The 17,195-nt window shown below is 55.6% G+C and overlaps 2 protein-coding genes across 2 annotated transcripts; both read left to right on the plus strand.

Annotated features, from left to right (window-relative positions):
- The first annotated feature begins 1,351 nt into the window (after window positions 1–1,351).
- On the plus strand, window positions 1,352–7,076 carry CCN5 (cellular communication network factor 5). The gene is made up of 5 exons (XM_030010693.1): window positions 1,352–1,484; window positions 3,930–4,146; window positions 4,775–5,026; window positions 5,229–5,422; window positions 5,936–7,076. The coding sequence occupies exons 1-5, from the start codon at window positions 1,425–1,427 to the stop codon at window positions 5,957–5,959; spliced, it is 747 nt and encodes a 248-aa protein (XP_029866553.1). The 5' UTR covers window positions 1,352–1,424; the 3' UTR covers window positions 5,960–7,076.
- Window positions 7,077–11,631: 4,555 nt separating this feature from the next.
- On the plus strand, window positions 11,632–13,240 carry LOC115339545 (P2Y purinoceptor 1-like). Its single transcript, XM_030009689.2, has one exon. It carries the CDS (start codon window positions 11,632–11,634, stop codon window positions 12,685–12,687), a length of 1,056 nt encoding a protein of 351 aa, XP_029865549.1. The 3' UTR covers window positions 12,688–13,240.
- Window positions 13,241–17,195: the final 3,955 nt, after the last annotated feature.

Raw genomic sequence — 17,195 nt, forward strand, 5'->3', positions numbered from 1 at the left:
CATTGTGCCCGCAAGATACGGAGAGTCTGTGCACAGCCGCCAGGACCCATCCCTTGGGCCAGGGCGGGAGCCATGCTCCCGGCCCCCAGACCATGTCCTGCAGGCAAGGGGAGTGCAGGAGAGAAGCTGGGGAGAGCTGCAGGGCATCCCGCATCCTTATGTGAGCTCGGGCCTTTCCTTCGAGCTCTGGACTCACAAATTCCCCTTCTTACATCTTGTGATAAGATCTGGGGGATGGGAACATGGAGAAGGGGCTCAGTTTCCTGAAGGTTTTGAGATGTTTAGTTTTTGTTTCCAAAGAGCCAGCCTTGACTGCCCAGACACAGCGGCCGTGAGGAAAGCTTGCAAAGGGCAGACTGAAAAGCAGTAAAGCATTGGGAGGTAGAACCTGAGCACCCACTCCTGTTTCCTGAAACTGGATTTTAAATTCTCATGATCGCTTAAGCCAGTCATAATTTTTCAGGAGTTGAATTGGAGTTTACAGGGCTTGAAATCAGCAGTGCTTCTGCAAGGTCCGGACTGCAGCCCTCTCTGCACCACGTACCCAGGGCAATGCAACACGATGTGCATCCAACCCCCCCAGCCCCAGCAGCCTCCCTGGACAGCCGCAGCCCCACACAGGATGGGGATGCTGTAGCAGCACCACCCCAACAGCAAATCCTTTCCCTCTCTTGCTGTGCCAGAGAAACGGAGAGGGAAGCACCCCTCTACTGCCTGGAGAGCTTGCCTAGCAAACTGCTGCAACCTCAGTTGCTGGCAATCAAAAGCAAGTCACACACTGTCCCCAGCAGCTGAGGGACAGGATCCTGCCCTTGACTTCAGGGCTCTGAAGCATGGACAACTCACCCCTCTCCCACAGCCTGCCATGCACTGTGCTCAGCTTAAAATATACGGGTGGGTCCCCGGCTCCTGCTCAGTTGTGGCAATGTCCCAAAGCAGATGGTGGCAGGGACAGCCCCCCAAACCCTTCAAAACCCGGGGGAAGATACCGGCTCTGTCTGGGCAGACCCTGATCAGTAGGAAGAGGCATGGACTTTCCCTCCTGGTCGTGGCTAGCAGCAGGGAGCCGGTTCACCCCACCAGCCTGGCTCCCCAGCCCGGCTCCCCAGCCCCTCTCCCGTGCTTCCCTGGGAGAGGGTCCATTCCCTTTGCTCGCTGTCTTGGTGGACAGCACGTTCTCACCTTGAGGGGAGTGGAAATGGCAGCTGGAACGCAGGCTGGAAAAAAAAAAAGAAAGAAAAAAAAAAAAATCTTGAGGCTTGTCCAAACCTACTCATGTTTATATTGGAGCCTGTGAGTGACATCAGAGCAGGGAGAGTATAAACACCAGCAGGACCTACTCGGGGCTTTAAAACCTGCGAACACGCCACTGCCTCCAAACTGCCTGGGGGGTGATGTGCTGAAGTGGCGGAGGGGAGAGCAGCATGAAGCTCCAGCTGGAGAAGCAGCTCCTCTTCCTCTCCCTCCTCTGCATCCTCTCCAAGGTAAGGGAGACGGGGCCCTGGGGCGGCTTTAGCCTTACTTGGGGAAGCACCCGGTTCTTGCAAAGTGACATGCAGGGAGGACTGGGGTCTTACAACGAGCCCGGTGGCTGAGGCTGGCTGGCAGACAGACTGTATTTAGGCAGTCCCATGGGGCAGAGCTATGCTTGGGAGAGACATTTGCAATTAAGCAGCAGGGTCTTAACGTCCATGGGCCAAAGACGTCCATTGTGCAAGTCCACGGAGCACGCAGGAATGACAGCAATGCGCTCTGTTTGCTCGCCCCATCCCTGCAGCTCTCCCGGGGCTGTGGTATGCATCCCTGCAAGTGAGCGAGCAAGCAAGCAGCAGCTCAGCGGTAGCGGCTCCTGCAGACTCCTTGGTCCCTTCCCAGACTCCCGAGGCAGGGGGCCAAGCAGCGAGCACCAGCCTCGGCATTACTCACCTCTCTCCCCCTCCCCGGGATGCTCATGCAAAGCCAATGCCTCTGACAGGATTTGGGTTGTTGCAGTGATTTTTTTTTTTTTTTTTTCTCTTGGACTCTGCGTGAAAATAGTTGCCTGTGCAGAAAACGGGAAAGTTGAAAAGTTTGGGGTATCTCAGCTCCAAGTTCTAATTGCTGCTTAAATCCCAGAGCAGACCTTCTGCAAGCAGGGATATCATGGCAGTGTCATGCCTATTTAACTCCTTTCCCAGACAGTTAAGATCTCTGATAGGAGCCACATTGTCATCTAAATACAAGTTAATTACAAGGAGCAGGGGGAAATGGATTAATGGAGTTGGCTTGGCTAATCTTTCTAAAACATTGATTTGTAATAGCAACCTCCTGAAAGATGAAAAATGCCCTTGGCTGCCTGGGTAAGCTGTGACGGAGAAATGACTCCTGCCCCAGGTGCTCATGAGTGCCTGGAGAATCACCAAGGGCCCTCATGCCTCCAAATCTGGCCCAAATCTGGCCACCACAGGCAGTCCTTCGGTCCCTGCTGCAAGTCTCTCTTTGCTTTCTGCCACACTAATAACGCTGCTCATTGATAAAACTAGAACAAGACACAGATTGCCCAGTCCATTTCAGATATATTTTATCTCTAGTAGCTGGCACTGACATTTCTACAGCCCCATAAAAAACATCTGAACTGCTGCAAATGGGGAACAGATAGCACACCAGTACCTCCCTTCTCTGACTGGTCACGTCAGACCTGATGCTACTGGGAGAAAGTAAAAGAGAAAGAAAAATGGTATCTAAAATCCACATGGTCCAGCTGAACCCATCGATCTCTTGGCAGTCTCAGCAGACAGACCAGTATCTGGACCAGCACAAGGATGAAATTTTTGGTTGCATGTTTGCTGAACTGCTGCCTATGCTGCACGTGCTGGCCGTGCAGCAACCAGAGCGTGCATGGTGCTGAGCAGCAGGGCTGCCAGAGGGCGGCTCAGAGCTGCTGCATGGGGCTCACTCCTGCTGCCAGGCCAGTACTGGCGAAGAATTAACTTCCAAACTGCAGAGCCAACTCACTTGGCTTCAGGCTCCATATGCAACAGCCCTGTCACATACGACGTGACGGAAGCACGAGCACTGCCTGCAAAAGCTGTTTGTGCCAGGGTAATCGTGCAAGCAGAATGAGCCGTGGATATAAACACCTGGCTGCTCAGGTGAACTCCTGCAGGCACATCCCTGGCAAACCATCGGCTGAGCAGGCACACAAATGCGGTGCGCAGCCCTCCCGAAGAGATTACTCAGTCTAGCTAGGAGGGGAAGTGTAGCTCGCAGTCCTCAAAAACATGCCTATCTCAGGGCTCCTCGCCCAGTGGGCCAGGCCAGGCAGAGGATGCTGCAGCCAGGGACAGGCAGAGGAGGCAGCCGGACCAGGACTGAAAGCAGTGAAGTTCGCTTGGCTTCAGTTCCCCCACTGCTGATGCGATGCCCTGTTTCCTGGCACGAATAAGAGCTGTTAAGACTGTTCGGAGTGAGGTGTTGTGCCCTCACCATGTGCATTCAGCCCCTGCAAAGCCGCATCTTCAGCTGGGCACAACCCGCTGCCTCGGTGGCAGGCTGCTTTCCCTCCCTGCCACTGGGCTGCTTAGGGCAGTGTGCGGCTGCCTCCGGGGCTGCCAGCCCCATTAAATGATCACCACTACACGGGATGTTCACCTTGTAGCTCCATCTTCCTCCTGCATATTCAGAGCAGTGGTGCATTTAAGTCCCCATCCTGCAGAGTGCTGAGCATCCCTGATTCTCCCTGGTTTTCCATAGGTGCCCATCACGCTGTGCCCTAAAGGGACAGTAGCTTTCCAGGCTGCTTCGCCAAATTCCCATGGATTCGCAGAGCCTCCCTCCACCAAAAGTCTGCCTCCATGATTGAGAGAAGGTTACCTGGCTGTCCCAGTGAAATAGCAGCCGTTAGCCAAAAAACAACGTGTATGGAATCAGCGATGGCTTTGCCTCTGCAGGTGTGTGCCCAGCTGTGCCGGAGACCATGCTACTGCCCCTGGGTGCCACCCCGCTGCCCCCGCGGGTCCCCCCTGGTCCTGGATGGCTGTGGCTGCTGTAAGATCTGCGCCCGGCGCCTGGGAGAGCCCTGCGACTTCCTCCACGTCTGTGACCAGAGCCAGGGCCTCGTCTGCGACTACAGCGCGGCGCCCGCGGGGACAGGAGCCACCTGCAACTGTGAGCACGGGGGTGCCTGCTCCCCCCGGGGATGGCCCCGTGCCCCCAGCCCAGCACACACCCCAGCTCCAGCCAGGGCCCTGACCGGCGCCTGACATCCCGCAGCACTTTCAGGGAAGCGATTAAGGTTCCGAAAGCGGCTTTATTGAGGCTGATGCACGCAGCTTGGCCGTGGGGCTGTACTGCAGCTCCAGCCAGCTCTTGTGCCATTTACCGGCTGGGGATTCAGGGTGGTTTGAGCGGGCATGGGCACAGGGGTCCCAGGGATGCTGCGGTCAGCCTGCCGAGGCTGGAGCCTGGGGGTCCTGCAGAGAAATCTCAGGGAAACTTTTCCAAGCCTGAAAACCCTGAAAGGCAGGGTCAGAGCCAAAGGGCAGCGGGTTTCTCAACAACGGGTGAGCTGCTGCTTTGAAAAATCAAGAGAGATGAGAGGAGGTAGGGAAGGGAAAGAGGTTGGGCAATGCACACACTACTGCAAACCCATGTCTGCCCCATGCACCTCTCAGTCACTTCTGTTGCCCCCCTGTTCAGTCCCTTCATGCCAGCCCCACGGTTTCCCCCAGCAGTCCCCTCTGCCATCCACATCTCTCTGTCACTTTGTCTCTAACGGGCTTCCCTTTGCTTGCAGTTGAAGAGAGTGAGGAGGGCTGTGAGGTGAATGGCCGGGTCTATCGAGACGGGGAGGTTTTCCAGCCCAGTTGCAAACTCCAGTGCCGCTGCCTGGACGGGGGCTTCACCTGCGTCCCGCTCTGCCAGGAGGACGTCCGGCTGCCCACCCCAGACTGCCCCTACCCACGGCGCGTTGAGGTCCCGGGGAAGTGCTGCCCCGAGTGGATCTGCGAAGCCCGGGACCAGCACCTCCTCCGGGATGCTGGGGCAGGTAAGATGCAGGACATGCCAGTGAGGGGATGCCCACACAGGTTTCTAGGGATGGTCCCTTCACCCCAGACTGTGAACAACAACAGGAGACACCTCACTGCACATTTCTCTGCCATGCAGGGCTATGCCCGCAGCACCCACCAGGCATGCTGTACAGAACCTGGCTCCAACCACCCTTTTTCCCCTCATCTCTTTTCATCCAGCCCTGGGGGCGGCATCCCCACTGCTGCCGTACCCCTGCCAGGAGTGGGCCACGGAGTGGAGCGCCTGCTCGGCCACCTGCGGCATGGGCTTTTCTACCCGCATCTCCAACCAGAACCGCTACTGCAGGCTGGAGACTCAGAGGCGGCTCTGCATGGCCAGACCCTGCCCGGCTCTGCCGGCAGCATCCTCAGCGGTAAGTGAGGGCGACAGGTCTGACCGAGAAAGGGAAATGCTAGCCAACATAAGCCGTGGGACCCCTGATTACCTGTGGGCACCCCATCACCTGTCCTCAGCTGACCATGCCTCAGGGAGAGATAAACCATCTCCTGAAACTTTGCTTGGAAAACAGCTGATGGCAGGTGCAGACTTGAATTTTGGGGTCTCTGGATGTCTGAATCCAAGAGCACTGGGGGTCCCACATAATCGTGAGCCACACAGGTGAGCTCGACCTGCCCCTATGGCCAGAGATGCATTTGCAGCTCCTGCCTGGTTCCCTGGGTACACCCGAGAGGCAGGGCTCTGCCATCCCTTTAATTAGCCTGGCACAGCCCCAGTGCAGACACGGTGCAAAACTGCCTTGCTCGCATGCAGCCGGCGCTTTTTGGGGCCAGGCATCTGCACTGCCACGTGCCCCTGCTCCCTAGACATGGATGACACACCACCACCCCGCTCCGTCTCCCCATCACTCACCACTCTGCCTTTCCAGAGGGGAAAAGGAGGTCGTCTGTAGCCGTGCCCATCCCGGTCACATTCCGGAGCCAACGCCTCATCCTGGCAAAGAGTCTGGCACAAGCCCACGGCACTGTGGTTTCGGTGGAGACTGAGGATGTGTCCCTTGGGAAACTGGGGAAGAACTGATGGATTTTGGCTGCAAAGGAGGGTGGAAATAGAGAACAAGATCCCCGTGTCATCCAGCACCTGCCCCCTCTGTGTACCCTGCTGCCCCAGGCAGGGTTACCGGGCAGCATCCCTGAGTTTCTTAGGCTGAATGAAATGGGGAAACCCTGCCCCTAGCGTGAACCCACCCAAGAAACCAGGAACTGGTCCTTTCCTGGATCGGTGGGGCTTTTGGGGAGGTGGTGCTGCTCCTCCACCACATCACACATGCAGCTCTGCTCAGCGGGGACTGCGAGAGATACTGTCTCCAGCACCTGGAAGCCCAAATCCCTGGGGGGAACCCTCATACCCTGGCTCCCCGGAGAAGGAGCAGGTACATTGGGCTGCACACCACAAGTCATTGCCGCTCCAGGCTGAGCAGCTCAACCATCCACGAGCGCAGCCATCCCACAATATCCACCCTGCAACCCAGCAGCCGCCTTCCTGGGCATGGGCAGAGGCATCCTCCTGATGGCAGCTCTAATTCACCTTCCCCGCAACTCTCCAGAATAAACACGAACCTTCCTGCTCCGCCTGGCCTCCTCCTCTCCAAAGCGCTGGCGGTTTGGCAGGGCTTCGGCGAGTGAGGAGCTCAGACGCAGGAGACACAGCTCCGCAGCACCAGACATACCGCCTGCCATCCAAGCACATACCCCGTGAGCCAAGGCCAAAAGAAAAGCAAGAAAAAGAGAAAACAAATCACAAAGATGAGTCGGGGCCATCTCCCGACGGGCTGGAGCTGCTCCAGCTATGCAAGAGTCAGCGCAGGAGAGCTGCTTGGCAGCTCTGCCTTTACTTTCTCACAGAGATATTCCTTCTGCGTGACTGAAAAATGAAACCCAAATGCCCTCTAACGGCCTCGCACAAGCGTGCAGAGGGAACGCGCTTCCCACGGCGGGGTGAGAAGGGCAACTGGAAAGGAGCAGCAGTTTAGGTGACATGTCCAGGCGAGATATGGACAGTTTAGATGTGTAATCGTGGAACTGAGAATAAAGAGGTGCTCATCTAGGTGTGGAGCTTGTCTGGGCCTGTCTGTGCGGTGTGAGCCTGGCTCCAGTGAGCCCTTGGGAACCCTGCTGCTCACAGCCAGCTCAGCTGCTATAGGAAAGGCCTAACCCAGGATGGGGCAGCTTGGAGGCACCTCAATTCAGGCTGCTTAGAATAAGAAAAAAAAAAAAATCAGTGAATCAAAGCACTGAAAACATCATTACAGTATGTTATATGCTGGATTAAATTCTGTCCCTTTGCTTTTATCCACCCATGAGGTCCACCTGCTCTGCCGATGGCACCAGCCCTGGCCATAGCGGTGCCTGGGTCTCCACTCGCTGCTGGGACGCGCGGGAGAGCACGGCATGGTGCAGGCTGCGTTACTGCTGGGTCTGCAGCCCCAGGCACAGCCCAGGCCACGCTTCTCCTCAGCCTCCCTAAAACCAAAGCCCAAATTGTCCCCCTGTTAACTCATCCCTCCTCCCACCAGCCCCACACCTCCTCTGCTCACCCCAGACCAGGATTTCCCCAGCATCATGGACTCATTTAGGTTGGAAAAGACCTTCAAGATCATCGAGTCCAACCATCATCCATGCCCACTAAACCATGTTATGGAGTACCCTGTCTACGCGCTTTTTGAATACCTCCAGGGATGGCGACTCAACCACTTCCCTGGGCAGCCTATCATCACCAGTTGTCTGTGCTCCCGACCCAGGCCAATGCGATACTGGGGCAGATTTGGGGGTGCAGGGGCAAAAGGCTGAATGCAGAGGAAGCTTCCCTCTCCTGCCCAGTGAAAAGCCTCCCTACAAGCAGCAGGAAAGGCAGCCAGGCCAAGGCAGCCGCTCGCCCAATCCCCTGGCCCCTGCAATTGCTGAAAATAAAGTCAAGGATGCTTTTCAGTCATCTGTTGGGGGGAAAAAGAAAATAAAATAAATCTCACTGCTCATGCAGTAAAACATTGCTTACAAAGAGAATTATTTACTGTGATCATCTGGTGTTCTGCCCGAATACAAATCATTAATTCAGTTTGATACAGGGCACGCGGTGAACCTCTGGCAGGCAGCAAATCGCAGAATTAACGTGGCCCGGTCTGCAGCTTTTGTTGACTTTTTTCACCTCTGCAATAGCTGTGCCAAAAAAGCGGTAACACAAGGCTCATGTAGACTTTAAAGCCACAATATTCCTTGACTGACATGGATAGGACATGTTCTGTGCACTGCAAATCCTGGTTTTTAAGCCACTTCTTGTTTGAGCATGTTGGGACACGGCCACCAAGGCCGGGTAGGCTGCCAGCAGGGAGTGCTGCCAGGGCTCTCACCCCCTCCCAAATCCTGCCCAGCCACCTCTGGGTGATGGTAGAAATCAAAAGGTCACTTTTTAAGCAGCAACCTGCAATTCTCATCTCAAACAGAAATGACTCACGCACCTCTGCTACAATTTTCTTCTTTTTTCTGCAAATTGTCATTTCTCCCTGATTCACTGAGCAGAAAACATCTAAATAATGAATTAATTAATCCAAATAAATCAGAGTTATTTTTCCCTAAGAATACAGGGAAATCAACTCTTGCAATTTGATTGCCAGTCTCACAATATTTGCTGTTCCCTCTAAAGCCCTGCTACCCTGGAAACGTGGTTATTTGAGGATCACGTTTATTACAGCCTCTGACACAGCAGGTCCTGGGCTTTGCCTGCTCTTGTGGGGCAGCAGATAAATACTCTGCTATCCACAGATGATTATCGCCACCTGTAAAGATAAAAAAACCCAAAACAGAAGACAACTCACCCCTGTCCTCAAGGCACACTGCCACATCTGCACACATAAATGGCATGTGATTTGACAACCGTATTCCCAAACCAGTGGTGAGTAACAGATCACAGCTCATTTCAGCGCAAGCACATGCAGGAACGGAAGGAGAAACTGTGCGGTAACGCATGAGTAAACAACGTGCATCAGAATTTTTTTCCAAGCCATTCTTGTGACTGATGATTTTTAAAAACATGGAGTTGGCTGAGAAAGGGCTGGATAAGCCCCCCGTTAAAGCTAAACATTTTCAGGTACCCCCCTGAGCACAAGACTGCAGTGCTCAATAAAAAAAAAAAAAAAATGGATTGAGGCCCTTTTTTTGCTGCTGGTGAAGAGACTTGAATTGGTTGCCTGAAAGCCCATCACTCAGGTTACGTGTTTGCTTCCTGCAGGAGCTATCCCAGCCCTCTGCTCTCACGCTGCCCTGGACGCGCTGGCATCAGCAGCGCTGCCGCATGCCGGAGCTGGGCACTGGAGGGGAGCATCCTGATACGGGATGCTCGGGCAGAGCTGGGCGGTAGCACCTCTACTGCGAGTGAAATCATGGGTCAAGTGAACACCTTAAACACACACGAGGCAGGCACAAGAGAGGAGCCGTGCTGCTGCGTGTGTGCCTCCAACAGGTCCAGGGAGCAGGAGATGTGGAGGGCATGGGGCTGCAGCCAGGCATGGCCAGTGCTCCCGGTGCCCTGCCCTGCTCCTTTCTTCCCATGGCATGAGGCACCCAGCCCCAAGCCTTCATTCTGGGGACAGAGAAAGTTTTACCTACGTGGCTGAGAGCAGTTTGTGACCCTTCCCGTGATTACGGCAGTCCTCCCAGCCAGCTGCTGTCTCTGCCTCAGTTTCCCCGATGCTCCGGGAGAAAGGGGACCACTCCCACTTTGTTCCTCTCATCTCGCTGCACTTCCACACCTCCACAAAGCTGCTCTGCAAGTGCCACCCCAACCCCAGGCTGCAGGAGCAGCTGAAATGCATGGAGGCAAAGGGGGCAGGAGCAGGGCAGGACAGAGCGCTGCTTTCCTGAGGGGTGAACCCCCATGGACCCCCTCCTCTGCTGCTGCTACTCCAGCAGCACAGACCCACCAAAGCCTCTGCAAACCTCAGAAAAGCTATATTCTCACCCCATGGAAACATCTTTTAAGCTTCACCTCTCCGGGCACACCTGTAGTGGCTAGCTTTTATCACATAGGCAGGAAATAACATACAGCCTTTCCCATTGTTTATCTGCTCCAGCAAGCACTTTTTGGACTCCACACACTGATACTCATAACAAGCAGCTACCACCACTCGATGTTTTGGGCTTCCCTATGCTGGCCCCAACCTGCCATGCCTGAGCCCTATCCAGCAGAGATGTTCGGCTGCTCCCAAGGAGGGAAGGGCAGACAGGATGGCCCGGCAGGACTCACACCCCTCCTTCCCCGCTGGCAGGTGAGATATCAGCCTCTTCCCACCCCCTTGCCCCAGATTAAATTCCAGGAAAGCAGGTGGCCCTGGCCCTTCCTGGGCCCAGCCCTTCACCTGAAGTTGTTTTGCCAAGGTCATTTCCCTGTGGCTTGCCAGGGTAAACCTTCTCCCTTCTGATCGCTGCCCCGTTTACTCCTGTGCCCGGAGATAAAGTTATTTCTGACCTCGTTTATGTGGCAGCAGCTACTCAGCAATGCAAACAGGGGCTGGCTTTCCTTGGGGCTCCTCTCTGGGGTTGCTGGTTTTAGATCTTGCCCCAACCTCACCGTATCTGGGTGTCTTCTGCGTGACATCCCCTGCGACAGGGAAGGCAGGAGAGGAAGGTCGCAGCCTGTCTCGCGTTTCCTCCCCGCATGGCTCAAAACCGCTCAAAGGAAGGGGGAGAAGAGGATTTTTGTATTTGGGGAGGGATATAGAAGTAGGCAGCCAGAGCAGGTCATTGCCGTGCGCTGCAGGGAAGGTGCAGCTGTTCGGCAGGGAGCGGGGCTTACTGCCGCTTACGCCGCAGGTAGGCAGCCCGGCACACCTGTGGCACCGCGGCACCGGCACCTGCCGGAGCGGGGCTGGCAGCACGAGCCCCATGGAAAGCTGCCGGTCTCTGCCTTACCCCACTCCCGGTGTTTCTGGATGGACAGCCCGGCCTGAGCGGTGAGGCCAGGAGAAAGGCCGTCAGGATGGGAAGTGAGGGGCGGCTCACGGGGTGCGGGCTTCCAGCCCCTGGTCTGGAGGGATGGGGGGTTTCTCCTCACCCTGACTGGGACAGAACAGAAGCAGGCTGAAAGCTCCCGCCCCGTCATCAGACATCTCCCACCCGCTCGGAGGCAGAGCCCCTCTCCCGCCTCCCTGCTCCCTTCCTCCCGCTCCCTCCAGGCACGCACGGCGTCCGAAATAGCCGGCGGCCTGCGCGTCCCCGGCGCCCGGCTCAAAATATCTCAAGTGGGCCGGCAGCAGGCGCCGAGGGAGCGGCGGGAGCCGCCAGACACCGAGGCTCTTCGCCGAGGCGGCCCTCGCCGCATCCTCCCCACGCTCCGCCGGAGAGCCCCGCGCCACAAACCCCAGGGACGGGGAGGCGAGGGCGGCCGCAGCCTGCGCCGGGGACCGCGGTGCTGCCAGGACCAGCGCTGGGCACCGCGCTGCCCGTGCCGCCCCGCCCCTGCCACGGGCGACGGCCACCGCTTCGCCGGGCACCGGCACCTCCGAGCGCTGCCGCGAGCGGCACCGCCCCGGCAGCAGTCACCCCACCGCGGGCAGGGCAGCCGCGGCGCCCGATGGCTGTGGAGGCTCTCACCCCGTGGCCCGGCAATGGCAGCGGGGCCCTGTGCCCCGTGGACACCGCCTTTGCCCAGAGCTTCTTGCCCACCGTCTATCTGGCGGTGATCCCCCTGGGGCTGGTGGGGAACGGGCTGGGGCTGTGGCACCTCTGCACCGGGCCGCGGCGCGGCGCCCGCCATCCCCTGGGCCTGCTGGTGGGCAACCTGGGCCTGGCCGACCTGCTGTACGTCAGCACGCTGCCCTTCCTCGTCAGCTACTACCTGCGGGGCAGAGTGTGGCTCTTCGGGCAGGGCTGGTGCCGGATCACCCGGGGCCTCTTCCACCTCAACCTCTACGCCAGCATCGGCTTCCTCACCTGCATCAGCGTCCACCGCTACCTGGGCATCGTGCACCCGCTGAAGGCACGGGGCAGGTGCCAGGGGGCCACCTCTTCGGCGTGGCTCAGCACGACGGTCTGGGTGTGGGTCATCGCGCAGGTAGCTCCCGATTTCGCCTTCAGCAAGATGGATGACATGGGGACGCGGTGCCACGACACGACGAGGCACGAGAACCTGGGCGTTTACTTGCCGTACACCGCAGCCATCACCGTGACCGGGTTTGTCATCCCGTTCCTCATCATCGTCGGATGCTACTGCCACGTGGTGGTGGTGCTCTGCAGGAACGACACCGTGGACCCCAGCCTCAGGAGAAGAAGCATCAGACTGGTGATTCTCGTGATGGTCCTCTTCTCCATCTGCTTCCTCCCATACCATATCTTCAGAAACCTCAACTTGTTGTCTCGAGGCTGGCAGCTGCAAGGATCCTGCACACAGGCTTTAAAGAACATCTACGTTTCCTACCAGGTGACCCGGGGCCTGGCCAGCTTCAACAGCGCCCTCAACCCCCTGCTCTACGTGATGACCAGTGAAGACTGCATGTCACGTATGAGGACCATCTACCAAAGAGCCAGCCAGTCCCTGGGGCTCACCTTCAGGAGGAAAACCTCTTGCCAGACAGATGAGAAGAAGATGAGCATCATTCTTTGTGAGGAGGAGGCTTCTGATGAGCTCTGAGGTTCCCAGCACCCCCTCCGAAAGATGCACCACTTCAGTTTGCACTTGGCCCCTTCTTGGGAGCAGTCCCCCTACCTTGATGCCTGTTTTGTAGAGAGATGGTGACTGCAGCTTCACTGGCTCCAATCTCACACAAGGGATAAACAGGACTGCCAGCATCAGAGAGCAAACTGGGACTAGGTTTTAGAGCAAAGCTACTCAACCCAACAATTTTGCCTACAGTACGCCTGGAGATGGAAAAAGATGAACATTGTATTTACTCCAGTCCTGAAGCATTTCTCAGTCCAGCCTCCAGTGCAGCGGTCCGAGCTGGTTAACATCCCCCTGGCTCCCCGGCCACTCATCGAGCTCTTCAGTGAATGAGGGATGGGGGTGAATGATGCCATGTTCCCCCCGCTGCATCTCCTCTCTCCCACTGGACATGGGTTTGAGACAGGATTCCCTCCTTCACCTAAGGAGAAGGCACTGGTAATTAATGACCTGTGTTGCAGGACAGCTGAGGGGGTAAATTTTTGCAGGGGGGGAAGTCCTTTGGAATGGAAATACTCATAAAAATATCAGGGTTTAAATATATGACTAAGCTGTGCCAGTTCCTGGGTTAGTTGTTCCTGGGTGACTGAGCTGCTTCAGGATCTGTGTTATCCTCTACTGCCCACATCCTTCGCAGAAGAAAAAACGCTAAAAGAATTTTAGCGTTACTCACTCTCTTTTGGAAGAGCATATAGCAGACAACAGCAAATTGGCATTTTAAAGTTTCTGGAGGCTGTTGGTTTGGGGTTTTTTTGCAAGGTGAAAGACCGCAGTAGCCTGAACCGCTGCTTTCAGCAGGCAAATCCCAGGAGAGTTTCAAAATCTTCAGGAGGGTGGTTGCATTTTACTCTTGCATCCAGCCTTGCAAGGGGATTAGATATGTCTATTAAAAATTAGAGATGCAAAAAAAGAGAAAGCAACGCTGGTTTGAAGGCTTGTGAAGGCAAGATTCGATGGTGAGGGCAGTCCATCTGTTGTTGCCAGGGGGATCTCTGCTTCGGGGGGGGAGCAGAGGCTCCCGAGCGGCATTTTGGTTTTTGCTCTTGGTGTTCCCCACCATGAACAGCTGGAACATTTCAGTCCTTCTGAAAGGAGCAATGTGATTTGCAACAGCAGGTCTTGCAGCTCAACTGAAGGAAGCGGACTGTGACTTAAAATCAGCCCATTCTGGGAAAGTCCCGACCCACGGAAGCTGCGCTCTTTGGATCAAAGCCCAATATTTATCACGGTCATTCTCGCACGGACCCATCTTTGCTGCTGCGTGGAGGCAGCCACGGCTGACTTTCACATGGAGTCAATGTCTAAAGTGCAAATAAACACCTAATGCTTTCAGTCATGAGTCGTCTGGCTTCTTTTAAAGCTTTATGGGAACACAGGAGCCAGCTGGCCTGCGGGCTGGAGCAGGGGCCTGCCTGCTGCAGGGAGCAGTGACGACTTTCCCAGGGCTCTGCAGATGGGGAGCTGCCGGGAGCGCTGCCTGTCTGCGCGGCGAGTGCTGGGCCAGGCGTGCACTGAGGTAGGTCCCCGGAGTCTGCTCAGCACCAGGCAGGGGTCCAGCAAAGCCCTGAAACTTTCAGCTCCCACCTCACCCAGAGGAAACCAAAAGGCAAAGCTTAAATTCCCAAATGAGATGTTCTTCTGTCTCTGCAGTAGGGAAGACCTTTGGGACATGAGGAGCAGGTCTGGCTTCTGCTGCTTGCACAAGCTCCCTGGATCTGGGCTTCTCCAGAGCACTGCACTCTTCTCCTTTCCTGAAAAAATACTCATGCCTCCAAAAGCGGTCCGGCTCTTTGGTGTTCACATATGGATCCCATCCAAGATTTTACAGCTCCCCACAGAACTGGCCTCGGCTCCCCACAGCCCATGGGAGCTGCAGCACCCCATCACTACACCCACTTTGTGCATGATGGATTGAAATAAAGCATCACTGCATCCCAGGGAGGGAGCGCTGCATAGGAAGTGCCAACGAACTCTGCTCTTGCCCCCTGCATCGCTGTGCCCAACTCTGTCTTCTCCAGTACCCCCTCGTGTCATTGTTAATGATGATTTAAAGACCTGTATCCTGAGAAGCATCTCTAAGCCCCAGGGACAGTTGCAGCCATAAATCTGCTCATTTTTCTGTGTCCTGCATCTGCCAAACCAGCAAAAGCCATTAAGGATCTGTGTGTTGGGCTGAAGCCCCAGAGATATTGTTTTGTTGTTGTTGTTGTTGTTGTTTTTAAGCTCCTGCTTTGCAGCCCCCTTAATTCTCAGACAACATTGCTTCCCCTTGTGAACTACAGAAATGAGCTCCTTCCCTTTATTAGCTGTATGCGTAATTAAGGACCAACCACTGGCACATGAGCCTGCATGGCCAGCTTTTGCAGCTGGTGATGGAGCAGCAAAGCAGCCCTCCTTCCTCCAGCTCTCGCCGTCAAGGGAGGCTCCTTCCCTCGCAAAGAGCAGCCGCTGCTCTCTGCGGGACACTGCAGGTGCATGGTGACCACTGGGCACCCGCTCGAAACACATGGGCACCACTGACCCCTCAAAACTTCCCCAGTGTTCTTTATCCCCTGAGAGCAGAGGGGTGGGATTGTCCCTGGAGCAACCAGCATGGGCAGCTCTTGCTCTGTGCCCGGCCCCGCTCATGGCACGCGGAGGCGAGGACATAGTGCGTGTTTCAGCAGTGGGTGAGGGGCCAGGGAAACTGGGGAGTTGCCATATTCCTGCTTCCCCTTGTCCCAGCAGCTCTGCCAGCCATTGATCGGGCCATGCACAAGCATTTGCTGCAAGCAGGGGGGAGTCAGTGCCCGCTGGAGTTGCTGTGCCATGGTTGCATCCTGAACCAGGCATCAGCCTCGGTTCCTGGCTGGCACAAGTGCAGGGAGAAGACCTGAGCAGAAGACCTGCGGCAGTGCCTGTGGCAGCACCCACCCGCTCAGGAGCTGGCTTTGAGTGAGGTCCTTTCCCCTCTGCTGCAGAGACCTTCCAGTGCTGTCAGGTTCCTTTACAGGAGCTGCACATCCTTATGGGGTGAGATGGCTCTGCAAGAAGAAATAAATTAATTTCACTTCCTTTGGGCTCCTGGCTTAAGATGATCTGAGTGTTCCCCTTTCCCTCCCTTGACTCTCTGTTGCTGGACTTGAAGATGCCTAAAATCAGGCAAGAGAGTTCCCACCTGTACCATCTGCTTTTCCCACAGACTCTCTGGCACAGCTAAGTGGAGCAATGAACTTGTCTGCAAATCTGACCCAAACAGATTTTTAACTGCCTTACCCAGATTAGACCCAACCAACAAACCAAACATGGTGGGAACTCTCCTGCTGACATTAATGGGATAGGGATCAAGCCTGGAAATTTGGCAGCATTTCTTGCTTCATTAAATAAACTCCTCTTGGTTGAGGATTTGTTGCAAACACAGTCAAGATTTGTTACATTAAAGAGAATTTTTGAGCTGACAGCCCCAGGAAGCCATTCCAGCAGAATTAACAGGCACATGTACAGATGCACAGATGTACAACCACTTTCTTTCCCTAAAATGCAAAACGGTTTTTCTTGGCATGCAGAACACTCTACAAGGAGAAAATATCGCTATCAGCAGCAGCTAAATGCATAGGACTCAACTCTGGTTAATTCTTTATTTCACTTTGCACAGATTTATAAAAAGAGACTAAACACATCGTGTTTCCAGGGTCTTTGTGTTTCCAGAGGCACCCAGCAAAGCGAGGGGGTGAGAGGCTCCCGTGTGTAAGTGGTGGCGAGCAGGAGTGAGCAGTGAGTGCTGCAGGAGCCGCAGAGACTCCTTGAGTTCAGCAAAATGATGGCCAGGCCTTGTTTAACAGCTGCTGGCTGCAGAGCTACAAGATGTTAGCCTGCTGGAGTAGGAGGATTTGCCCCCACCGGTGAATACAGAGTTCACGATGTGTGATACATGGGCTCTGCCTCAAATCTGGCTCTGACCGAGCTGCCCACCTCACTTCAGAGGGGTTGGTATGGCCAGTAAAGCCCTATTTGCTAAATAAGTGTGGGCTGGCTGCTCTGTGCTGAAAACATGGGTTTATGCATCTGTGTCAGAGATTTCCACAGCTTGGGGGAGTGGGAGCTGCTGCTCAGACAAGGGCTGGGGATGCCGGGGACATCGCTGCGGGACCGAGATTGTGCGCGGGGTCCCTGCTGTGCAAACAGGGCATCTCCATAACCTGAGAGCCCCCAGGCCTGGGCGGAGGTGTGAAGACCATGTCCAAAGCCAGAGGGGAAGCAGCATGAGCAGGAAGCTCCTGCAGGTCTCAGCTCCCCGTTATGCCGGGCACCAGGCAGTGGGACTTCATGGTGCATCTTTTATGGTGTGGTGGGAGGCTGCAGTGCGCACACAAAAAGGGATGAGTCACTCAGGTCACTAATGAAAGGTCACAGCATCCTCAGATTCAGCAAGAGGCATTTATTTCTTCAGCAAAACAATTTCATTGCTAAAGTACCTTTGGCTACAGGGACAACAGACC

Source organism: Aquila chrysaetos, chromosome 3 (assembly GCF_900496995.4).
Source record: "Aquila chrysaetos chrysaetos chromosome 3, bAquChr1.4, whole genome shotgun sequence".
NCBI classification, from domain to species: domain Eukaryota; kingdom Metazoa; phylum Chordata; class Aves; order Accipitriformes; family Accipitridae; genus Aquila; species Aquila chrysaetos.

Bases quoted from the DNA above. Each gene is read 5' to 3' on its own strand.
- CCN5 (XM_030010693.1), top strand. From the start codon at position 1,425: ATGAAGCTCCAGCTGGAGAAGCAGCTCCTCTTCCTCTCCCTCCTCTGC. The intron at 1,485-3,929 runs GTAAGGGAGACG...TTGCCTCTGCAG, and splicing joins TCCTCTGCATCCTCTCCAAG to GTGTGTGCCCAGCTGTGCCG. The intron at 5,027-5,228 runs GTAAGATGCAGG...CTTTTCATCCAG, and splicing joins CCTCCGGGATGCTGGGGCAG to CCCTGGGGGCGGCATCCCCA.
- LOC115339545 (XM_030009689.2), top strand. From the start codon at position 11,632: ATGGCTGTGGAGGCTCTCACCCCGTGGCCCGGCAATGGCAGCGGGGCC.